Source organism: Chaetodon trifascialis, chromosome 19 (genome assembly GCF_039877785.1).
Source record: "Chaetodon trifascialis isolate fChaTrf1 chromosome 19, fChaTrf1.hap1, whole genome shotgun sequence".
Lineage (NCBI taxonomy): Eukaryota > Metazoa > Chordata > Actinopteri > Chaetodontiformes > Chaetodontidae > Chaetodon > Chaetodon trifascialis.
The window spans coordinates 19,816,510-19,835,037 of record NC_092074.1 but is presented as its reverse complement, the minus strand read 5'-3'; the positions used below and the strand labels follow the sequence as shown (position 1 = coordinate 19,835,037).

At 46.9% G+C, this 18,528-nt stretch overlaps 1 protein-coding gene across 1 annotated transcript; it reads right to left on the bottom strand.

Moving 5' to 3' along the window:
* On the bottom strand, positions 1 to 15,132 carry tfap2d (transcription factor AP-2 delta (activating enhancer binding protein 2 delta)). The gene is made up of 8 exons (XM_070987538.1): positions 14,900 to 15,132; positions 13,680 to 14,198; positions 10,646 to 10,706; positions 5,772 to 5,937; positions 3,746 to 3,864; positions 3,509 to 3,650; positions 2,589 to 2,702; positions 1 to 1,440 (listed from the first exon to the last, which is right to left on the bottom strand). The coding sequence occupies exons 1-8, from the start codon at positions 14,936 to 14,938 to the stop codon at positions 1,224 to 1,226; spliced, it is 1,377 nt and encodes a 458-aa protein (XP_070843639.1). The 5' UTR covers positions 14,939 to 15,132; the 3' UTR covers positions 1 to 1,223.
* Between the last annotated feature and the right edge of the window lie 3,396 nt (positions 15,133 to 18,528).

The window sequence follows — 18,528 nt, the reverse complement described above, 5'->3', positions numbered from 1 at the left end:
AGTAGAACACGTAGCAACTGTCTTTATTGAACACCAGCATTTTAGAAGGTAGGGATTTAACATATATATAGTTGAAAGCCTACAAGAAAAGTAATTTAAATATTTATATATATCTTTACAAATGTTCATGAGCGAGTCAGAGAGCTCGTGTCGGCTAAACTTGCGATCTGGGGAGTGTACAAAGATAGACATGCACAGGAAGAGTAACGACGGCAACCGCAAGGTCACCTTTTACAAAATGGCTGAGTTGGACCCTTCTCTCTCTCTCTGTCTCTCTTTATCTCTCTCTCTCACACACACACACACTCACTCTCTCACACACACACACACACCACATTGTGTAGGCCACCCCAGGCGGTGGTGTCACCCTCACGTGCAGAAACACTCTCTCTGTCATGGTAAACACAGCAGACGCAGCAAACATGGCACTGATTGTATGACGTAAAAACAAAAAGAGGTCTGCTGGGTGGGGCTCAGGTGCTCTCACAGGTACAGAGAGGGGCTGGAAAGGTGTTTTTTCACTGTTTGCATGGATGAAGTTGAGGGTCAGGGCCATTTTTTTCTTCCCAATTTGATCTGTTGAAAGTGTCTGGACAGTGATATTCTTTCAGGTCAGTCCACTGAGGACTGAAGCAAAATGAGACGTTTGGTTGGGAATGACAGATTTCTCACAAAGTAGATTCAATGAGCCTTCGGCGGACAAAAAAAGCGTTTCAGTTTCTGAATTCTTGCAGAAAATCCACACCTGAATCAACAGGATTGAGATCAAATTGCCCCAAAACTCTTACTGTGTGTGTGTGTATGTGCGTGTGTGTGAGAGAGTGAAATGTGTGTGTTATGTTGCGTTGGCCTCCGCTGTCCTGGAAACCTGATATCAGCATGTCCATGTTTCCAGAAGTAATAAATAAACAAATAAAAGTCTTGAATGAGTCACATGGTGAGACACACACACACACACACACACACACACACACACACACACACACACACACACACACACACACACACAGCATGTTGTCTCATGTGGGACAGTTCAGGTTAGTGTTTGAACATAAGATAAATAAATGACAATAAATAGGAACTGTCCCAGAGAAGACGCAGTAATGCATGGAGATTAGCAAATCCTTTCTGAATGCACACACACACACACACACACACACTCACACACACACACTCACTCCTAAATGCAGCGCTCCAAGGCACGGGGACCGGTGGGTGGGGGGCTACTCAGTCTTTTCCGTTTTCCCGTCTTTGCTCTGGGGCTCGGCCGTTTTCCGTAGCTGCGTCTTTTCCGAGCTGTTGTTGATCTGTTGGTCGGTGGGCCCGCTCGTCTTCCCGCTCGAGTTTTTGTCCAGGTAGTTGAGCATCTCACTCAGGACCGTCTGGAAGGTGCTGAGAGCTGCGCAGACCGCCGGCGTGCCGAACCCGTGAGTGATCAGACTGTCGGGGAGGCGGCAGAGACAAAGCTTTGTTTCATTCAAGTGCAGAGAGGAGACAGAAAGCAGAGGGCAGCTCAGGCTTGTCTGCAGGGTCTTTACCCAGCATGCACCTGCACACAAACCTTCCTCTGCCTGCATCATGGAGCTTCTAATCCTCCTAAAACAGCTTCTTTAGTCGGGCTAACCCCTGTCAGAGCGCAGTTTTATGTCCTGTGATGCTCTAAATGCTGCTTCCAGCCTGTTTCTGCAGTAATTCACAGGCAAACACTGAATACTGCGACTGATTTAGCAAGTCCCAGGCCTGAGCATTGCCAGATTTGAACATATTCCACACAGATTAGAGCTGAATCGATTCTTTAATTAGTTAAAAATAAGCAGCAACTATTAAGATAATCAATTAAAGTCATTTTATAGTGATTGTTCAAGCAAAAATAGCAAATATGCCCCTGTTTTACCATCTCAGTTGTGATGATTTGCTGCTTTTCTTTGTCTAATGTGATCATAAACACATATGACATATCAAGGCCTTTAGATTTTCTGACATTTTATAAAGTAATAAACAAAATAATTCTGTTGCAGCCCAGTTTTGCAAACCAGATCTCCTCTATCAAAATGCTCTTTTAATGCTATTTGAATGCAGTGCTGACACACATCAGTCATGATGTTAAAGGCAGCAAACGCTTGAAAAGCAGCACAAGCTGCAGGGGAACCATGAGGTGAGATCAGCTCGGTTTACAGTACGATCAGCTCTCAGATCAGACCTTTAATCTGCCGGAGCGACGCCGCATTCGGCCTGCGTTCACGCAGCCGAGCTCGCGTCTCATTTCTCTGCCCGGCGCTCTGCAGCATCTCTCCCTTTGGAGGCTCCATAAAAACTTTTGTATACTCTGCAAAAGGATGACGCCACAGATGTGACATTTCTGCTAACAAGCCGCTGTTCCCTCCTCCTCCGTCGTTTGTGCCAAGTAACAAACTGCACAGCTGCATCTTTGGAAAATGGCAAAGCGGCCTGAGCCAAAAGAGGGAGCGGCCGGCTCTGCAAGAAAACTGCCTCCGCTCCCTCGCTCGCTCGCTGTTTGAGACCTCCAGACTGGAAACAATGTAAAGAAAACATGCATAAACCCTGCTGAAAGAGCAGGTGTGTGTTACCTGAAGTGTGTGAGGTGTCTCTGGATGTCCAGGTCCAGGATGGGGGTCGGTCTGGAGGAGCCCAGAGGAGAACGATCTTGGCTCAATAAGTCCTGGAACTCCTTACAGATTTGCCTGACAGACAGAAGGAGGGAGGGGAAGAGGGTTGACCATCTGTCTCCAACACCACCGTCGCAATTTGTGCCTTTTTTTAAAACTGTTTTTCTCCATGCACCCATCCTCATCATCGTGGATCAACCCACACGTGAGTTTCTCCTTCAGGAAACGACTGAAGGAAGCAGCACGAGCGAAAAAGACGAGCAAAGCGCCCAAAAGATTCAGAACTGGTTCAGGTTGGATTTGATTTTATTGGGAAAAAGACGACCAGCTGGAAAAGTGTGGGAGCTGCAGCTTGTTAGCACTGCCTGTGCGACAGTGTTTGATTTTAATGTAAATGCAGCTCAGATAAACACGAGCCTGGTGGCCTGACGTTTGGAGCGAATCTTAAAATCCAGCTGAAGATTCCTCATCAGGCTTCCTCTGTTGTCTGACTCTCGCGCTCAGCACAAACACCAGCTTTGTTGGTTCACCGCTCTTTACCACAGAATTTGCTGTGAAATGATGGATTTTTCTTGCTGCTCTGGAATCGATCGCGGCTTTCACCTGCAGCCCTGAAGACAAACTCCAACTTAAACCTGGACCTTTTGACCTGATGGGCCCGCCGCGCCCAGGAAATGAGAACACTGACGTCGGGAGAGTTTCAGAATAAAACCCAGCGTATCCTGCCGAGAAGTTCCGGAAACAGTTTGAGCTCTAAACGGTTTCAGCACATCTGTGTTATTTTATTTATGTGTGTGTGTGTGTGTGTGTGTGTGTGTGTGTGTGTGTGTGTGTGTGTGTGTGTGTGTGTGTGTGCGTATGTGTGTGTTTTTAAGTCTCACTTTGTAGCCAGGACCATTTTCTTGCGTGCGCTGGTTTCTTTCGGCTCGCTGTGCTGCCTCGCCAAATGTTCCCCCACTGCCTTGCTGGGAAACTCTGTCTCACAGGTGTAGCCAAAGTCCCTCGCCAGGTGGAGCGCCTCACCTGAGCACGAAACCAGGAAAAAGACAGGTGAAAGGAGCCTTAAATGAACATATCTGAATGGTTTTTGGAGAGTATTTCGGATCAAAGCGCCTCACCTTCCACCAGGGAGGTGAGCAGCGTGACGTTGGCAGCTTTCCTCCGTCCTGCCGGCAGGTTGAGGCCTAGACGGTCTAATTTCTCCCGAAGGCACCGGCCTCCGTTCTTAGACTTCGCTCTGTGGAAAAGGAAAATGGCTCTTTTAACATCACACTTTCCACTTTTAGAAAACCAGATTTCATCGCTGATCATTCTTCACTGAAGCGAAACAGCAATAAAACAACGTGGCCTCCTTCTTCTACAAAAGTGTTCAATTAAGCTGCGGTTAAGGACGGAGGAATATAGATTTGCTTTGATTTGACAAAAGCATAAAATCAAAGGGTGTAAAATTAAAACATGTCGGCTGATTACAGATTAAATGTGCTTTCTTTACGCGCAGATAATGGCTGCATGTCCCCTTGAGTTTCCCCTGTCATTCGTCTGTCTCTGCACCCAAAGTGAGAAGTTCTATTTTGGAAAACGGAGGAACGACGCTCGCTGTCACTTCTTCATCTTTAATGTGAAATTCTGAACACCTGCGCGCTCACTTCCTGTCCGGCGAAACTTTAAAGATCCTTCAGGGACGTTTGGAGTGAACTTTCTGAGGGGTTTCTATCATTGCGGAGCAAACCAGGGCTCCCTGCACAGTTTCACTAAACTCCTGCACACTGAAGCGATTGTGACAGGATACCAACACACACACACACACACACACACACACACACACACACACACACACACACACACACACACACACACACACACACACACACACACACGTGAAAACACAGCTCAGATCTGATGCTGCAGGTGTGATTTATTCTCCTCCAGATGAGGATCAACACCTCTATTTGCACTTTTTTTTTTTTTTTTTTTTGCTTTGTTGATGCCTCATCTTGTAGGACCGGCCATATTCTCTCTGCTCTCTCTCCTCTTCCCCCCTTTCGCTTCCTCTCCTCCTCATCAATAATACAGCGCTGGCAACTCTTGCTTTCCCCCTGGTTCCTCTGATCCTGGCATGCTTTGGCCTGGTCTCGCCTCCCTCTGGCTCCCTGGGCATGGCGGCGCGTGCAGCCTCGGCCCCTCGTTCGCCTACAATAGCCTTTGTGGATGCTACTGTATATCCTGTGTTTCATCTGAGGGCTACAGAGACTCGGGCAGCGCTCGCCAGTGTTCACCAGCCAGATTTACACTTTAAAACCAATGTTTCCTCTCTATCGCACTCGCCTCTTGACTTGAGCACATCTTGATTAAACAATGTAAAAACAGCAGAAAATCTTCATCTCAGTCTTGCAGAGTTCTGTTTGTCATGGCTGTGCCCACAGTTTGCTGATTTACATATGAGGCCGTATTTTGTCATTTTTGGACCCTGGCAGGTGTTCCCCACTGTAACACACTTTAATGCTAACATGACCCCGCTGCTGCCAGATGGACTCAGTGCTCTTCAGGTTTTTGTGTCTCTCATCCTTCAGATTTGAACATTAGTGAAAACAATTCAGTAAAATTCACACGTGCTTCAACGTGGAGCCACGAAGCTGCACTGAGATGAGACTGACTCTAAACATTGAGCATGAACCCCGATTCCAAAAAAGTTGGGACGCTATAAAACTGTCATTTGCAAACAAACTGAGCCTGAGCTCATCTAGTAATCTCCTTCATCCAATCATGTGTTCACAAAGTGGTGAACTCGCTCCATCCTCGCTCGTGAACGACTGAGCCTTTCCAGGATGCCCCTTTCATACCCGATCATGATCCTCTCACCTGCTCCCAATGAGCCTGTTTACCTGTGGAATGATCCAAACAGGTGTTTTTGGAGCATCGTTCCCAGTCTTTAGCTGCTCCAGGCCCAACTTGTTTGAAACATGTTGATGCATCAGATTCAGAATAAGCAGATATTTACAATCAGGGTTGCACATGACTCATCTGTAAGTCAACAAATCAGCATTCCCTCATGTTCCCTGTGTGTGTGTGTGTGTGTGTGTGTGTGTGTGTGTGTGTGTGTGTGTGTGTGTGTGTGTGTGTGTGTGTGTGTGTGCTTGCACTGACCTGCGCAGGATGCCGCCCAGTAGGGAGGCGTTGAGGCACTCTGGTGGGGACAGTCTCCTTTTCACCTCGGCGATGGTCACTTTGTACTTGGAGGTGGAGCTGAGCAGCGACAGGCGGCCCGGTACCGAGCAGAACAGGTCTGTAGGATTCACCACGCATGTCCCCCCTGCACAGAGACACAGCAGCCCCGTCAGAGCGAGGTTCAGCCTGCCGTCGTCCCACGGCCGCTAGCTGAGACACTGGCAAAGCTTGTATGTCCACATGAGTGACAGCGAGGGGTTAGCACAGCTTCATGTTAGCCTTCAGCTTCAGTGGAGAGTCCACGTCTCTGCTCTCAGCCTCTGAAGCTGATGCAAATTAAAGATGCAGCCTATTTTTGTCAGATAAAAAAAGCATCTCCAGAATGTCACCTTTTCAGTTTTCTGCTTTTTCACACCATCCAAACGGTTTGTTTATCTTAATAATGTTTCACAGGAGAGCAAACCACCAGTTAACAACTGTGTTTCAGCAGGTGTGAGTACATACTGAGCAGACTGTTCCTCTAATAATGCTGCATGTCAGCTTTATTTATCTAAGCTCAGGTACAAGCAGCATTTGTACTTCTGTGTACTACTGCAGCGGTAATGATGCCAAAACATCACTCAACATGAATACAGGGCTTCCACACAAACACTGACCCAACTTTTACCGCATTTTAGCGCTTATTGATAATTGTAATAATTGATTATAATGCAACAGACTTTATTTTGCAAGACCCCCCCATGTATGCTTGAATGTCTCAGGGAACCTGTGCAGGCTCATCATTGGGTTTTTATAAATATTCAGTCGCATTATACCAACAGCGCCTCTGACGGACTGATATGAAGCACATTAAAATAAAAGCAGGCATTCTGGATGTTCGCGTCCACTGCTTTTGCATTTAAACACACCAGGGCCTTCACCTGCATGTTCAATATTCAGCCCTAAACAGCAGCTGGATTCAGTCCATCCAAAGGTGATGATGATGAGATGAAGACAAAAAAAAAAAAAGAAAAAGGAAAGAAGCCTTTAGTTTGATTGATGCTTTTGAGTGAATGCTGCAAGAGCGCCTTTCTTTACTTTTAGTGCAGGTGCTTTCAGTGTATCTTGGTCTGAAAAAGAGGTCATGTGTGAAAGTATAAATGTAATCCTAGTTCTTCTGCAGAAAACACTTGAATTTGTCGGTAGTTTTTGGCATTATTTTGCTCCTTTTGTGGCTTTAGCTGTGTACAAATGTTTCCCTGGTTCTTATTTGAAAGAGTCACTCACATCAGGACATGAAACCAGTTAAAAACTACAAATCTGTGAGCAGAGCAAACAGGAAGTAGGTGCAATAAGTATCCACGACTCACAGTGAATGGAGCAAAGCTTGTGTTAGAAAATCAAAATCATTAACTACCCGTCTTCGCTATGAAAACACGCATCTCCAAAATGTCCCTTTGTTAACGAGGCAGGAAAAGCAGCCCTGCTTTCATCTCTGTGACGACACATTTCTCACATAATCCGCCGCATTTTGGAACGGCTTATTTATCTTAAGGAGTGGGAGAGTTTTATTAATCCCTCAAAGAACACTTAATCCTTTAGTTTGTCTGAAACGCTCAAAATCACCAAAACTTGGAGATGTGTGTTCTTCTCTGGCCCACAGCCTTCATCACCCTTGCATCCTCTTCAGTATAATTTAAATGAAGAAAGAGTGTGATATTAAATGCACTCAGTCCGTAGAAATATATATGATCAAGTATCCTCAATCAGCTCTGGCAAGATCAATGTGTTTCACTCAGTGCTCCTTTATTCCAGTTAAATATTACATTTCTATGTACATATATTTATATTCCTGTTTCAGCTCAATATTTGTGTGTATATGCGAAAAGCCGGCTGCAGTCCCAGGAGTGGAAAACAAAACCTTCCATTAATCACCTTCCACCAACCGCCAAGCCGGCTTCATTGTGGACTTGAGGCTCCTGAACGTGTGAATAAATGATCGTGGTTGTGATAGTGAAGGCTCTTTCACATTATTAATTGCATCTGAATCAGTGTTGCTGGGTCCTCCTGGAATATATCGACTGCTCTGTGTAGGCCTATTATTATTAAACTTTCACTTGAACTAACGTCCCAAGCAGCTGAAACGCAAGGTTTCTGTCTGATGTACTGTAGGCTATATTCTATTATTCATCTGCCTCATTATCAAATCTAACAGCAGGGTGTGTCGCTTTGTTATTAGGCCGCGCTGGAAATGATGGAATGAAGAAAAGGATGCCATTTAGGCCGAATAGAACAACGCTGCAGGCGAAGTTCAGGCTGCACACGCCAATCTTTTCCAGGCAATGCGGACAGTGTGGCCACCAGCAGAGCCTGAAAAGCGTCCGGCTGTAACCTACATTTTCACGATCAGCAGAAATGTGCAGGCGGCCGCAGGAAGGCACGCGCACCTGCGGCTTGTCGTACAGGTGGAGCGCGGCGGACGGCCGCTTCCGCCTTTCATTTCAGAACCCGGACAGCGGTTCGGGCCCCCACGGCGCGGCTGTGACGTCATACAGGTGCGCTGACAAAAGCTTGCTGTCGCGCGGTGGGCAGCGCGTCGCGCGTGGCTGCGTGGGACGTGTATTTCACTCAGGCTGTCAAACCTGGACACTGCAGGTCGAGGGGCTTTGATTGATATTATTGGTTAAACTTGGACTACGTGTGTGCATGTGTGCGCGCGTGTGCTGTGCACGTGTGAAGTCCGGCGCGTCTGCGTCTCTCTATGTGACACGAACCGGGCAGACCTGTCTGTCAGGCTCACGCGCTCTGACAGGGGCGCGCGTCTCTGAAAGCCGCGGGTTCACATCATATTAATTCCCCTAAAAATGTTTTGATTCAAAGTAGTTTGTATTTTATGTTGCCAAGGGCAATCGAAAAGAGCTATTGCCGGTAGTGCAGTCAGTGGAGCGCGCGGGCCCAGAGGCGATAACGGTATTTAAGCAACGGAGAGTAGCCTCGGGCTGCGGCGCGAGCGGCGGGCGGGATCACACGCGGAATCAAGCGCCTTTTACGAGTTTGCCACGAAAATTAAAGAAAAAGAGACACGGGCCAAATGTCATTCTCCTCATATTTTAACAACAATGTTTATAGCTCCAAAAAAAAAAAAAAAAAAAAAAAAGCCCGCCAATGTCTTGACAGAAAAGAGGGAGGCGCGTGCACGTGCTGTGGTGGCGGGGGCGCGCGCGCCTGACAGATCGGCTTGATCCGCGCGGCAGCCGTTAGAGCTGAAGTGGAAGAGGGATAGCAGGGTGATTAAAAACACAGACGACTCCTCCTAAGTAGGATCCGCGTTTCTTGAGTGATTTTCTTTTGAAAAAGGTTATGTGAATATTCATGCCGCCAAAGCCGCAGTCAGAAAGAACAACATTAATATGATCTCGGCTGAATCCGGGGCCCCGCTCGGCATTAGCATATCAAAGCGTCCGCCCGAGGCGAGAGAAGCTATCGATACGGGAGCGGGAGGTAAAGCAAAGATTATTGGTTGTGATGGTTGCAGCGGCTGAGCTCAGGGCCAAATACGGCGCACCATTAACCGAAAGTGATAGCGAAGGGATTCCCGCGTCAATCCGAGAGAAAAGCCCCAACACCTAGGCAGAGCTGATGAAAAATTAAAGCCGAGACACAGCCTTCCTCTCCGTATGGAAAACTACACATAGTCCCGACTGAAAAACAGCAGCGCGCTTTGATGGGCCAGCAGCAGATCCACGGCGCGTTAAAGCCCAGACTCACGAGGAAACTGGCCGGTGTGCCGCGTGTGGATGCAGGCCGAGTCCACATCCGCATCCGCCCCCGGAAGAGTCGACCTGAGCCGGCTGCACGGCCCAGCCTTAAAGCGCTGCAGGATTAATCCTGCTGTCTCTCATTAAACATCCAGGTACAGACAGAAAGCACGAGCTGGTGCTTCCTGTGATCGCGGTTTGCATCAAATCCCACAAACAGATCTAAAAATAAAAATAATAGCTAATGAAATGAAATTATCCAGAAGAAATCAGCGAAACAGAATTATAATAATTCTCCCAACAGCTAAATGAAGATTATCTCCTTGATTTCTGCTTCAGTTTCAATTAATTTTCTAATCTTATTTACTGTCAGCCCATCACATCAATCGAATTTAATTTAATTTAATCATTTAAAATTGACGTATAGACCTTTACTTTAATCAATTGCTTTATTAAATTAATCCTCAGACTCTTTTATTTGTACACTATAGTCATGTTGTGACATTACAAAATATTTTAGAGCATGCAAAATTGTGGTTTATATATTCAAAATAAATAATTGGGCTCTTTTTTACCCTACTTTAGTTTATTATAACAGAGTGGTAATATCATTAAGTTTGCTGGTTATGATTGGTTTATGATCTTAAAATAAGGATTAATATTGAATTAAAAGCAGTGTTGATCTCGTGGAAACTAAGCCAGGCCGTCAGTGTGAAGCTGGAGCCTAAAGGTTTGACTTGACAAAGGAAGCGTTTAACTCTCGTGACAGACTTTAATATGTCAGTATAACATGTGTGTCAGGCCTACACGATCAAATCAGCGGTTTATTAATTCATGGCTTTATTGACATTTTAATTCTGTCCAAGTGTTTAGAGTGCCTGGTTTAACTAATAAAAAAAGCGGCAGGTGTTGAGTGACAGTGCATTTTGCAGCGTCTCTGCAGCGTTTGAACAGGCGAGAGAGCGGCGCCGCTGCCGCTGTAACGCGCTGACAGCCGACAAGACGGGAGCGGTTCCGCCTGTTTGTCTGCCTGCGCGCTGTCTTGTCGTGTCGAGCCGGGAGCCGCTCACGGCCTCCGGTGGTGCCACAACAACAGGGAAGAAAGCGGGGCCTTACCTCTCCGGATGACGCCCCCCTGGCCGTTGAGCACGAGCCCACACTGCGCCTCCACGGAGCCCTGCGGAGACACGCACTCATTAGCACGAGCGGGGAGGTGAGCACACTTTACCCGGCTGTCAGGCTCCAGACACGGCTGTAATTCATGGAGCTGATCCAGCGGAGGTGTTTAGTACAAATCACACAGAGAAAAGCAAACTTTCTTATTCGGAAGAAATGTTATTTATGGAGCAGCGCAGGCTGCGCAGTGTCGGAATGAGGAAGACTCCACCTGCCATGGTCTAACCACAGCAGTGCTGTTTGTTCAGGGGACACCATGAACGTCCTGCAAATCCCACAAACTGCTCACCAGTTCCAGTTAAAACGCAGCAGCCTTTGTTATGAGTAAAGTCCACTATGATGATTTGGCCCTCTCAGGTTGTTTAATTTGATTTATTATTAGAAGCCTGAGGGGATTTAAGTCCTTATCTCACACGAAAACCTTATAAAAAGTCCTAAAAAATAAACACGCCTGTGCCGTAGAATAAGTTTTATTCTCTTGTATTGAATTAGGCTGATCATGCTCTGACCCCTCACATGTGTCTTGAAAGCCCTTTGCAGGCTTTCTTTGCAGCTCTGTGAAGTTCAGCAATAATGGCTCGCACAGTTCACCTTCCAGCTTCTGAAAACTGGCCCTGTTGCAAATTTCCAGCGGCGGAAGCCTTTTTGTTAGAAAGTGCGCGTCACTTAGCAGGCTTTTGAGTAAAATTGAGGGCAGGGTGGAATAAAGGATGCAGCTCACGGCTCACCCACAAACGAGCTTAATTTGAAAGGCTCCGGGGCTGCAGGCGAGGACGGCGGCGCTCGTCCAGACTGAGAAATGAGCGCAAGTGTCCGGAGTTTGTTGCATCCACCAACCTGTTGGGGATCACTCTGCAGCGCGCGCAACCTGCACACCAGCACGCGGGCCTGCATGTACGTATGGAAACCTGTTACCGCCGCCATTTTGCTCCGGATCACACTCGCGTGCTATCAACAATGTCATCAAGAAAGGCGAACACGCGCTTTTTTTTTTTTAATTCAGAAAACACTTAATCCCCCGTGCGAGCCTCGAGGCCAGGCCCACGCGGAACCCCCTGATTAAAATAAACCTGAAAAAAAGGGGGAGCTTGTTGCAGCTCCTTCTTAACCAGCTCCTGCTCTGTTTCTTTTCTTCTATTCCGAAGCTAAAGTGATTATAAAATCAATATACAAAACGCAGAGGTCTTGCATGAATTAGCTTAGTGACGGGAGAAAGGTGTGGCAGCTGCTTTTGTTCAGCATGAAAATCTCTTTAACGCGCTCAAAGATGCGACCGGGCTGCACGAGACCATGGGCGCATCTGTTCGGTTCACGCGTCCGCCGCGTGCGAGCTCAGGTTCACGAGCCGTTCCTTTCTTTTTGCCCATAAAGGGTCAAACCTGTGCGCTCTTTATGCGCCAGCAGCTTTAGAGAAATATAGCATTTGCTCCAACAATGAGCAACTCACGAGCCCAAAGCTTTGAAAAGTAAAATAAAGGCCACGTTCATAACAACAAATGTTAGGGGTAATAAACTGCATATTACTGTCTTTATCACGGGATGTAAATGATTACAGTTTGCGCATAAATTGTAATAATAATAATAATAATAATAATAATAATTTAAAAAATGCAGGCACAATTATAATTCAGTAAACTCACTAATATTTCAGCACAATTCACGTTATTTTTAATTTAATACGCATGCTCATTCTCAGGCTGTAAATAAAGTAAAAATAAATTCATTAAAAGAAAGATTAATTATTATTATTGTTGTTATTATAAAGAATAATAAATAATCTGATGATTCTTCAAATGTAATAATTTAGCGCCATTAAAGTAATTTTGCTGTTGTTGTTATTAATATTATTAGCGTTTTAATATTTTGCAAATATTAAAATACTCTGAGTGTAAGCAGCCGAATTAGATGTAAAAATGTGGATAAAAGCGAAACTTATTCTGTATCTGAGCTGCTAAACAGTTAACTCGACGCAAAGGATGTGTCGCCGTCCTGAAGTGTGTTTAACTAGAGTCGTGTTATAACCAGCTCAGATGTCGCTGCATAAGTAACAAAGTTGATTGACGTTAAGTCGCTAATTGGATAAACTACGGTGCTTTATGGCGCTCGAGCTGGCCATTGTGTCCTGAACCCCGATCCGTTAATCCGCCCTTTACCGGAGAATAGAGCAACCAGCGGCTTTTCTTTGCCTCAGCAGACAGCCGGACACACACACACACACACACACACACACACACACACACACACACACACACACACACACACACACACACACACACACACACACACAAGAGCCGTGCGAACCCGTTTTCATCTCCACCATTTCTTTACATCGAAAAGAATTATGTAAAATCTGGGTCACGTGTGTTTCTGGGGGGGAATAAAGGGCGGCTTTGACAATAGGGTCGTATAGACTGCCAGTCAATTAACCTTTAGAAACGGGCCTGGCGCTCGCGCGGCCCTGACATTTACTCAGCCTGGTGTACAGTCACGTTTGGTTCGGCCCCAAAATCATCTCAAGATCATCTCCAGTGTGATTTACTCCGAAGAAAGACACAGTCAGCGGCTGGGGGGTGTGGGGTGTGTGTGTGTGTGTGTGTGGGGGGGGGGGGGTAACCTACGGGCCAAATGTAATGCAGCCTCGTCAGTGTCAGAGACAACAGACAGATGAAGCAGACAGGCAGACAGACAGACATCTGGCGCTGTCTTTCTGTTCAATATTTTGGAATTGCTGTGTTGCTGGTACAATAGAGGCAGAGGGAGGGGGGTCAGTAGCAGGCCAGTGGGGCAGGGATACTGGGCCCTGTGGCAGCTTTAAGGGTCTTACGGAGCAGTGGTAATAAACCAGACATGAGGAGCCTCGGTAAAGGAAAAGGGGGACAAGGAGGAGCTGGATCTTTGGCCTTCAGCTGACAGGAGACTGTGAACTATGGGGTGGGGGGGTGGGGGGGGGGGGGGTGACGGAGGCCGCCGGTACCTGCAGGTCGTCCGACGCGGTCGTGGGCAGACCCAGGCCGGCGCCGGGCAGCAGCCTCTGGTCCGGGTGGTGCATGCCGACGCCGTAGGCCTGGGAGCCGTGTGACGTCATCAGCGACAGGTCATGGCGCCGGTAAGCGTCGAGGCAGCCGAGCTCGCGCCGCTGCTGCTCGTCCAGGCACGAGGACTTGAGGGCCGAGCGCGCGTTGTGCAGGTTGATGAAGTCGGCGGGCTCCCCGTGGTGGATCTGCTGGTAGTACTGGCCCGAGTGCAGCGAGTTGAGCCCGTAGGCCTCCGGGGCCACGGCCGGGTGGGAGTGCTGGAACTCGTAGTGGAAGGACTGGTGGTGGAGGGGCGTGTACTGGTGGTTGGCCGAGAAATAGGGCGAGGCGAACTCCGTCCCCGCCGGCGCCGGGTAGGTGAGCGGGGAGGAGGAGGAGTAGGCGACCGAGGAGTTGGCCACGGACTCCAGGCAGCCGAGCTGCATGAGCCGGTAGCTGTTTGATCCGTCGTGACGTATCTACAAGATAATAAAGAGACGGGGAAATATATGAGCCGTGTCATTTAGCATCAGCCGGTGTCTCCTCTCTCTGCCTCCCAAACACTCCCAAAAAACACAACTCACACACTCAAAGCTTCTCTTTTTTTCCACTTTAAACCACCTGAAGGAGATGTCATTTCCACACGCCCGGGAGGGGAACGAACGCACGGCAACAGGAGCCATCGGTATTTTTCTCCCCCCCTCCTCCTCCTCCTCCCTTCGGCGTGCCTGTCACTCTCTTTGCAGCGTTTTAAAAGTCGTGCTGTTATATATTATTATTATTACCGAGCTGCTGGCAAATTTACTGTCCCGGCTCTCGCGCTCATTGTGGATGGGAGGTAAGCGGAGAGAGGCGCGCGGAGTGTTCCGCCCTGAAATGTTCTAATCACACTGTTACCGGCTCACACACGAGCCTCACCCGCTTCCACACACAATAAAAAGGCCACTTTTTACCGGCAGCTGCAGTCAGATGCACCACTCACTTCTCCATCCATGCTTGTATGTATTTTTTTGTTTTTTTTTTTTAAATCCATGCAATACAGCGTATTCCAGCTTCCTGAGAGCGGGCGCTTTGCGGAAATGCCTCCGTAACTCAGTTCAAACCAAACATTATTTCTCCTCGTGCACACCGCCTGTAATTTCACGAATTAAAAGGATATTGAGGAAATAAATGAGCCTACCTCTGCGTCGTGGACAAGTCCGGGGAAGGTCGCTGACATTGTGCTTTCTCCAAAGTAACCCTTGTTTTTTTTTTTGTTTTTTTTTTCTCCGCTCTCTGGCCCGATCGAATAAAAATAAAAATGCGTTAAAATCCTGAAAAAGCCGGAGAAATGGAAAAGTCCCCCCTCGCGCGCTCTCGGTAGCGGCAGAAAGCTGGCGGAACGCGAGCGTCTCCCCTCTGCACGGACGGGGCTGGCTCACGGATTTTGTACTTGCAGGGTATTTCTCGGCTGATGTCGTAGGTCCCTTGGTAATATAGAAGTTTTGAAAATTAAGCATCAGCACTGAGGAATGGGAGGACAATAGACGGAGCGGAGCATCCCAGGAGACAAGGAATAAATATTGTATCTTCGCCTTAATAAGGAACCAAGTGCTTCTTTCAACATTTTCTACGCTTTTTGTGGACATTTTCCTTTTTGACCCGTTTGTATTTTCACCAGGTCTTCTGCTCGCTTTCTTCGCGTTATAATTATTATTGTTATTCTTTCTTTTTCTTTCTTTCTTTCTTTTTTTTTACTCACACAGGCTAAGTCGTTTTACAAAAAATGTACGGATTTTCAACGGAAATGTAAGTTTGCTTTGAAATGTTCTGAAGCTAATTTCGACGATTAGCTGCGGAATAAAAATGGATTTTCGTTTGTTTCTTGAGCCGCTGTCGTGAATTTGCTCAGCTTCGATGAGGAATTTCGTTTGGAAACGGGCTGTTTTCGATGCTTTCTGCATGCCTCTCATGGATTAAGATCACCTTTGATTATTACTGCTTTTAGGCATTTTTAACACTGGGGTGTATGTGGACTTCAGAATGAAAGAAGCTCATATGAGGACACATTTTTCACTAGATTCATTCGATGTGATCACTACAACAGAGCTACTATATTATCCGTTAGAGAGTTTACGAATTAAATAGTAAAAATGTGTAGAAATAAATCAAAAACAATAATATTTATGGCTTAAAATCTCATTTTTTTTGTGCGTATGTGCTGAAGAGAATCGACGGCTCTGCGCATTTATTTCTTCTTTACTTCTTGTTTTTTTTTTTTTTTTTTACTCATTCATTGAAAACAGCTTCTGCTGAACATTATTTATTTATTTATCTTTCTCGTTATGGCGGGAGGGGGTTTACTATGAGCGCTGCCTTTGTGAACAACCGACACAAGAGCACGAGACCTTTTCTCCTTTCAGATCACCATTCAGTGTGTATGTAAGACCAGAGGCGCGTGCGTGGTTGACTCGAAGAATGAATGATGGCGACTGCTGCTTTCATTATTGTTGTGCTCGTTTGTTTGTTTGTTTGTTTATTTATTCATTTGTTGTTATTAATTGTGGTAGTATTAGTATATTTTAAGTATTCTCGTTATTATTATTATAAATATTTTTATTAGTGGCACAGCAGAAGTGGAGTTTTTTTTCGGTCAGTCGGTCAGCCTCGTGACCTCTCTCTCTCTCTCTCTCTCTCTCTCTCTCTCTCTCTCTCTCTCTCTCTCTCTCTCTCTCTCTCTCTCTCTCGTTTCTGCCTTTCTCCTCGTGCTGTAACTCACCTGAGCACGCGCCCTCGGGGTGGTCCTGCCCAGCTGAACCGAGCCGTTGTGGTGTTGTAGATGATGGAGGAGGCTTTTTTTTTTTTTTTTTTTTTTTTTTTTTAAGTTAGATAATACAATCAGGTCAATTCTTTTGTTGACGTTGTCTGGGATGGCAGCAGTCACAGCGCAGAGTGTGTTTTCTGCAGCCTGCGTTGTGTGTGTTGGAGTGAACGCACAGCACAGGCTATTGCTGCCTTGCCCTTAGGCCACCCGGGAAGCAACAGGAATACAAAACGTAAAAGCTGAAGCCCAAAGCTTGTGGTCACAGCCTGAAGAGGAGCGAGGGGAAATAAAGGAGAGGGGAGGAGAGGAAGCTGAAGGAGGAGAGAGGAGTGTGTCAGATTTCCTGCCATTCAAAACAAACCAGAGAGAGAGAGAGAGAGGGAGAGAGAGAGAGAGAGAGAGAGAGAGAGAGAGAGGAGGGAGAGAGCTCTAACCCATAAGCCCTAATCAGTCTTGTTTTGGATGTTTTTTTCCTGCTCAGCTGTAACTGTAACCAAAGCGACCCCCTGATATTATTAAAGTGCAGACTGTGACCGCGCTGACGCCGAGACGCCGGGATTGACTCTGCAGTTTAATTAAGCAACTATTTCCCCCCCATCTGTTACTGCACGCGTCTCTTTCTGCCACAAGCACTGATCAGGATGATAATAAGAATAATAATGTTTGTTTAAAAAAGGGTGATTTTTCTTTTTTGATAGTAGTTCTTTTTGTTTTGTCTTCATTCGGTGCCTTTTCTCCAACTAGAATATATTATATTTATTCCATTTCATCGCTGGTCACAGCTAAAAAAAAAAAATGCCCTAAACAAGCTTGGATATTTTACAAGCTCTTCCTTTTCTTCTTGATCAAGACTATTACAGCCTATAGTTTTGCAGTCACATGTTTAAAAAAAAAAAAAAAAAAGTCCTCATAACAAACACAAACGGGCCGGGCGGAGACAGAGACGCGGGCGGTGCGGGGGCCGCCTTAAATAGCCTCCTTTAAAAAGTTCTCAAGGCCTTTTATATTTTAATTAACTGTTACCGATTGTTTAGCCTCAGGGCTCGACGTGAAACCTCTGCACGACGAGACCGGTGAAGGCCGGTTGTCGCACACCAGGTACTGAAAAACGAAAGAGAGAGGGGGGGTGAGGGGTGGAGGGGGGGAGAAAGAGAGGAGGAGGAGGAGGAGGGATGAATGGGAAGGCCACCGGGCAAAGAGAGATGGAGAGAGCTTTGGTGTCAATTAAGGTCCTTCATGTGATTCTAAATGTGATCATATTATCATGATTTTGCAAAATTTGTCTCATTTTGGACAAAAATCTGAGGAAAAACTGGCCTAAATAAGGTTTTGGAGGGCAGAAACTCACGTAAATGACCGGGAGGGGCACATGATTTCAAGTCTGGGCAGGAAATCACGCTGACATTGAGCGAGGCCTTCAGTGGAGGAGCAGCAGCTTAACCTGTTTCCTCTCATATCATCATCAAGACCGGATCAAAAGACTCAGGTTTACCTGAGAATACGGCCCAGGCTCGAGCACGCGCTCATTAAGATGTGAAACCTGTCAGTCTGCTCAGTTTTTAAAACGACTTTAAGACCATTCAAGTGAGTTTCCTGCAACCAGACGCGAGCCCGAAATCTGCACACTCCATTTACCGGCGATCACTGAGCGCGTGAGACACGTTCAGTTTGTCAAGAGGTTCCGGGGGCGCACGCTGTTGGCTGTGTCTGCAGGGTGTGCAGCCACCATCGCCGCCAACCCGAGGCACCAGTTGCACGGTAGACGGTCCTAATAGGGCTTAATGCCGACGAGTGGCCCCGCTTTACCGGGGGCTGGGAGCGCCGCACCAGATGCGCACTGATCTCCGGACAGGGGCCAGTCCATCTGCCGCCTGACGAGGCAGGGAAAGGCCCGAAACCCCGCACAGTACAGCCCAGAGGCGAGAATTTAGATCAGCCCCAAGGTTTCTGGATGGAGCGCTGCTCCTGCAGAGAGCTGCCGGCTCTGTTTCCAGGCTCTTCAGGGC

What these genes read in the sequence shown, in the direction of transcription:
- tfap2d (XM_070987538.1), bottom strand. Translation starts at nt 14,938, where the DNA reads ATGTCAGCGACCTTCCCCGGACTTGTCCACGACGCAGAG. An exon ending in GACTTGTCCACGACGCAGAG is followed by an intron (nt 14,199 to 14,899) that starts GTAGGCTCATTT and finishes ATTATCTTGTAG; the next exon opens with ATACGTCACGACGGATCAAA. An exon ending in AGACACCTCACACACTTCAG is followed by an intron (nt 1,441 to 2,588) that starts GTAACACACACC and finishes CCTCCCCGACAG; the next exon opens with TCTGATCACTCACGGGTTCG.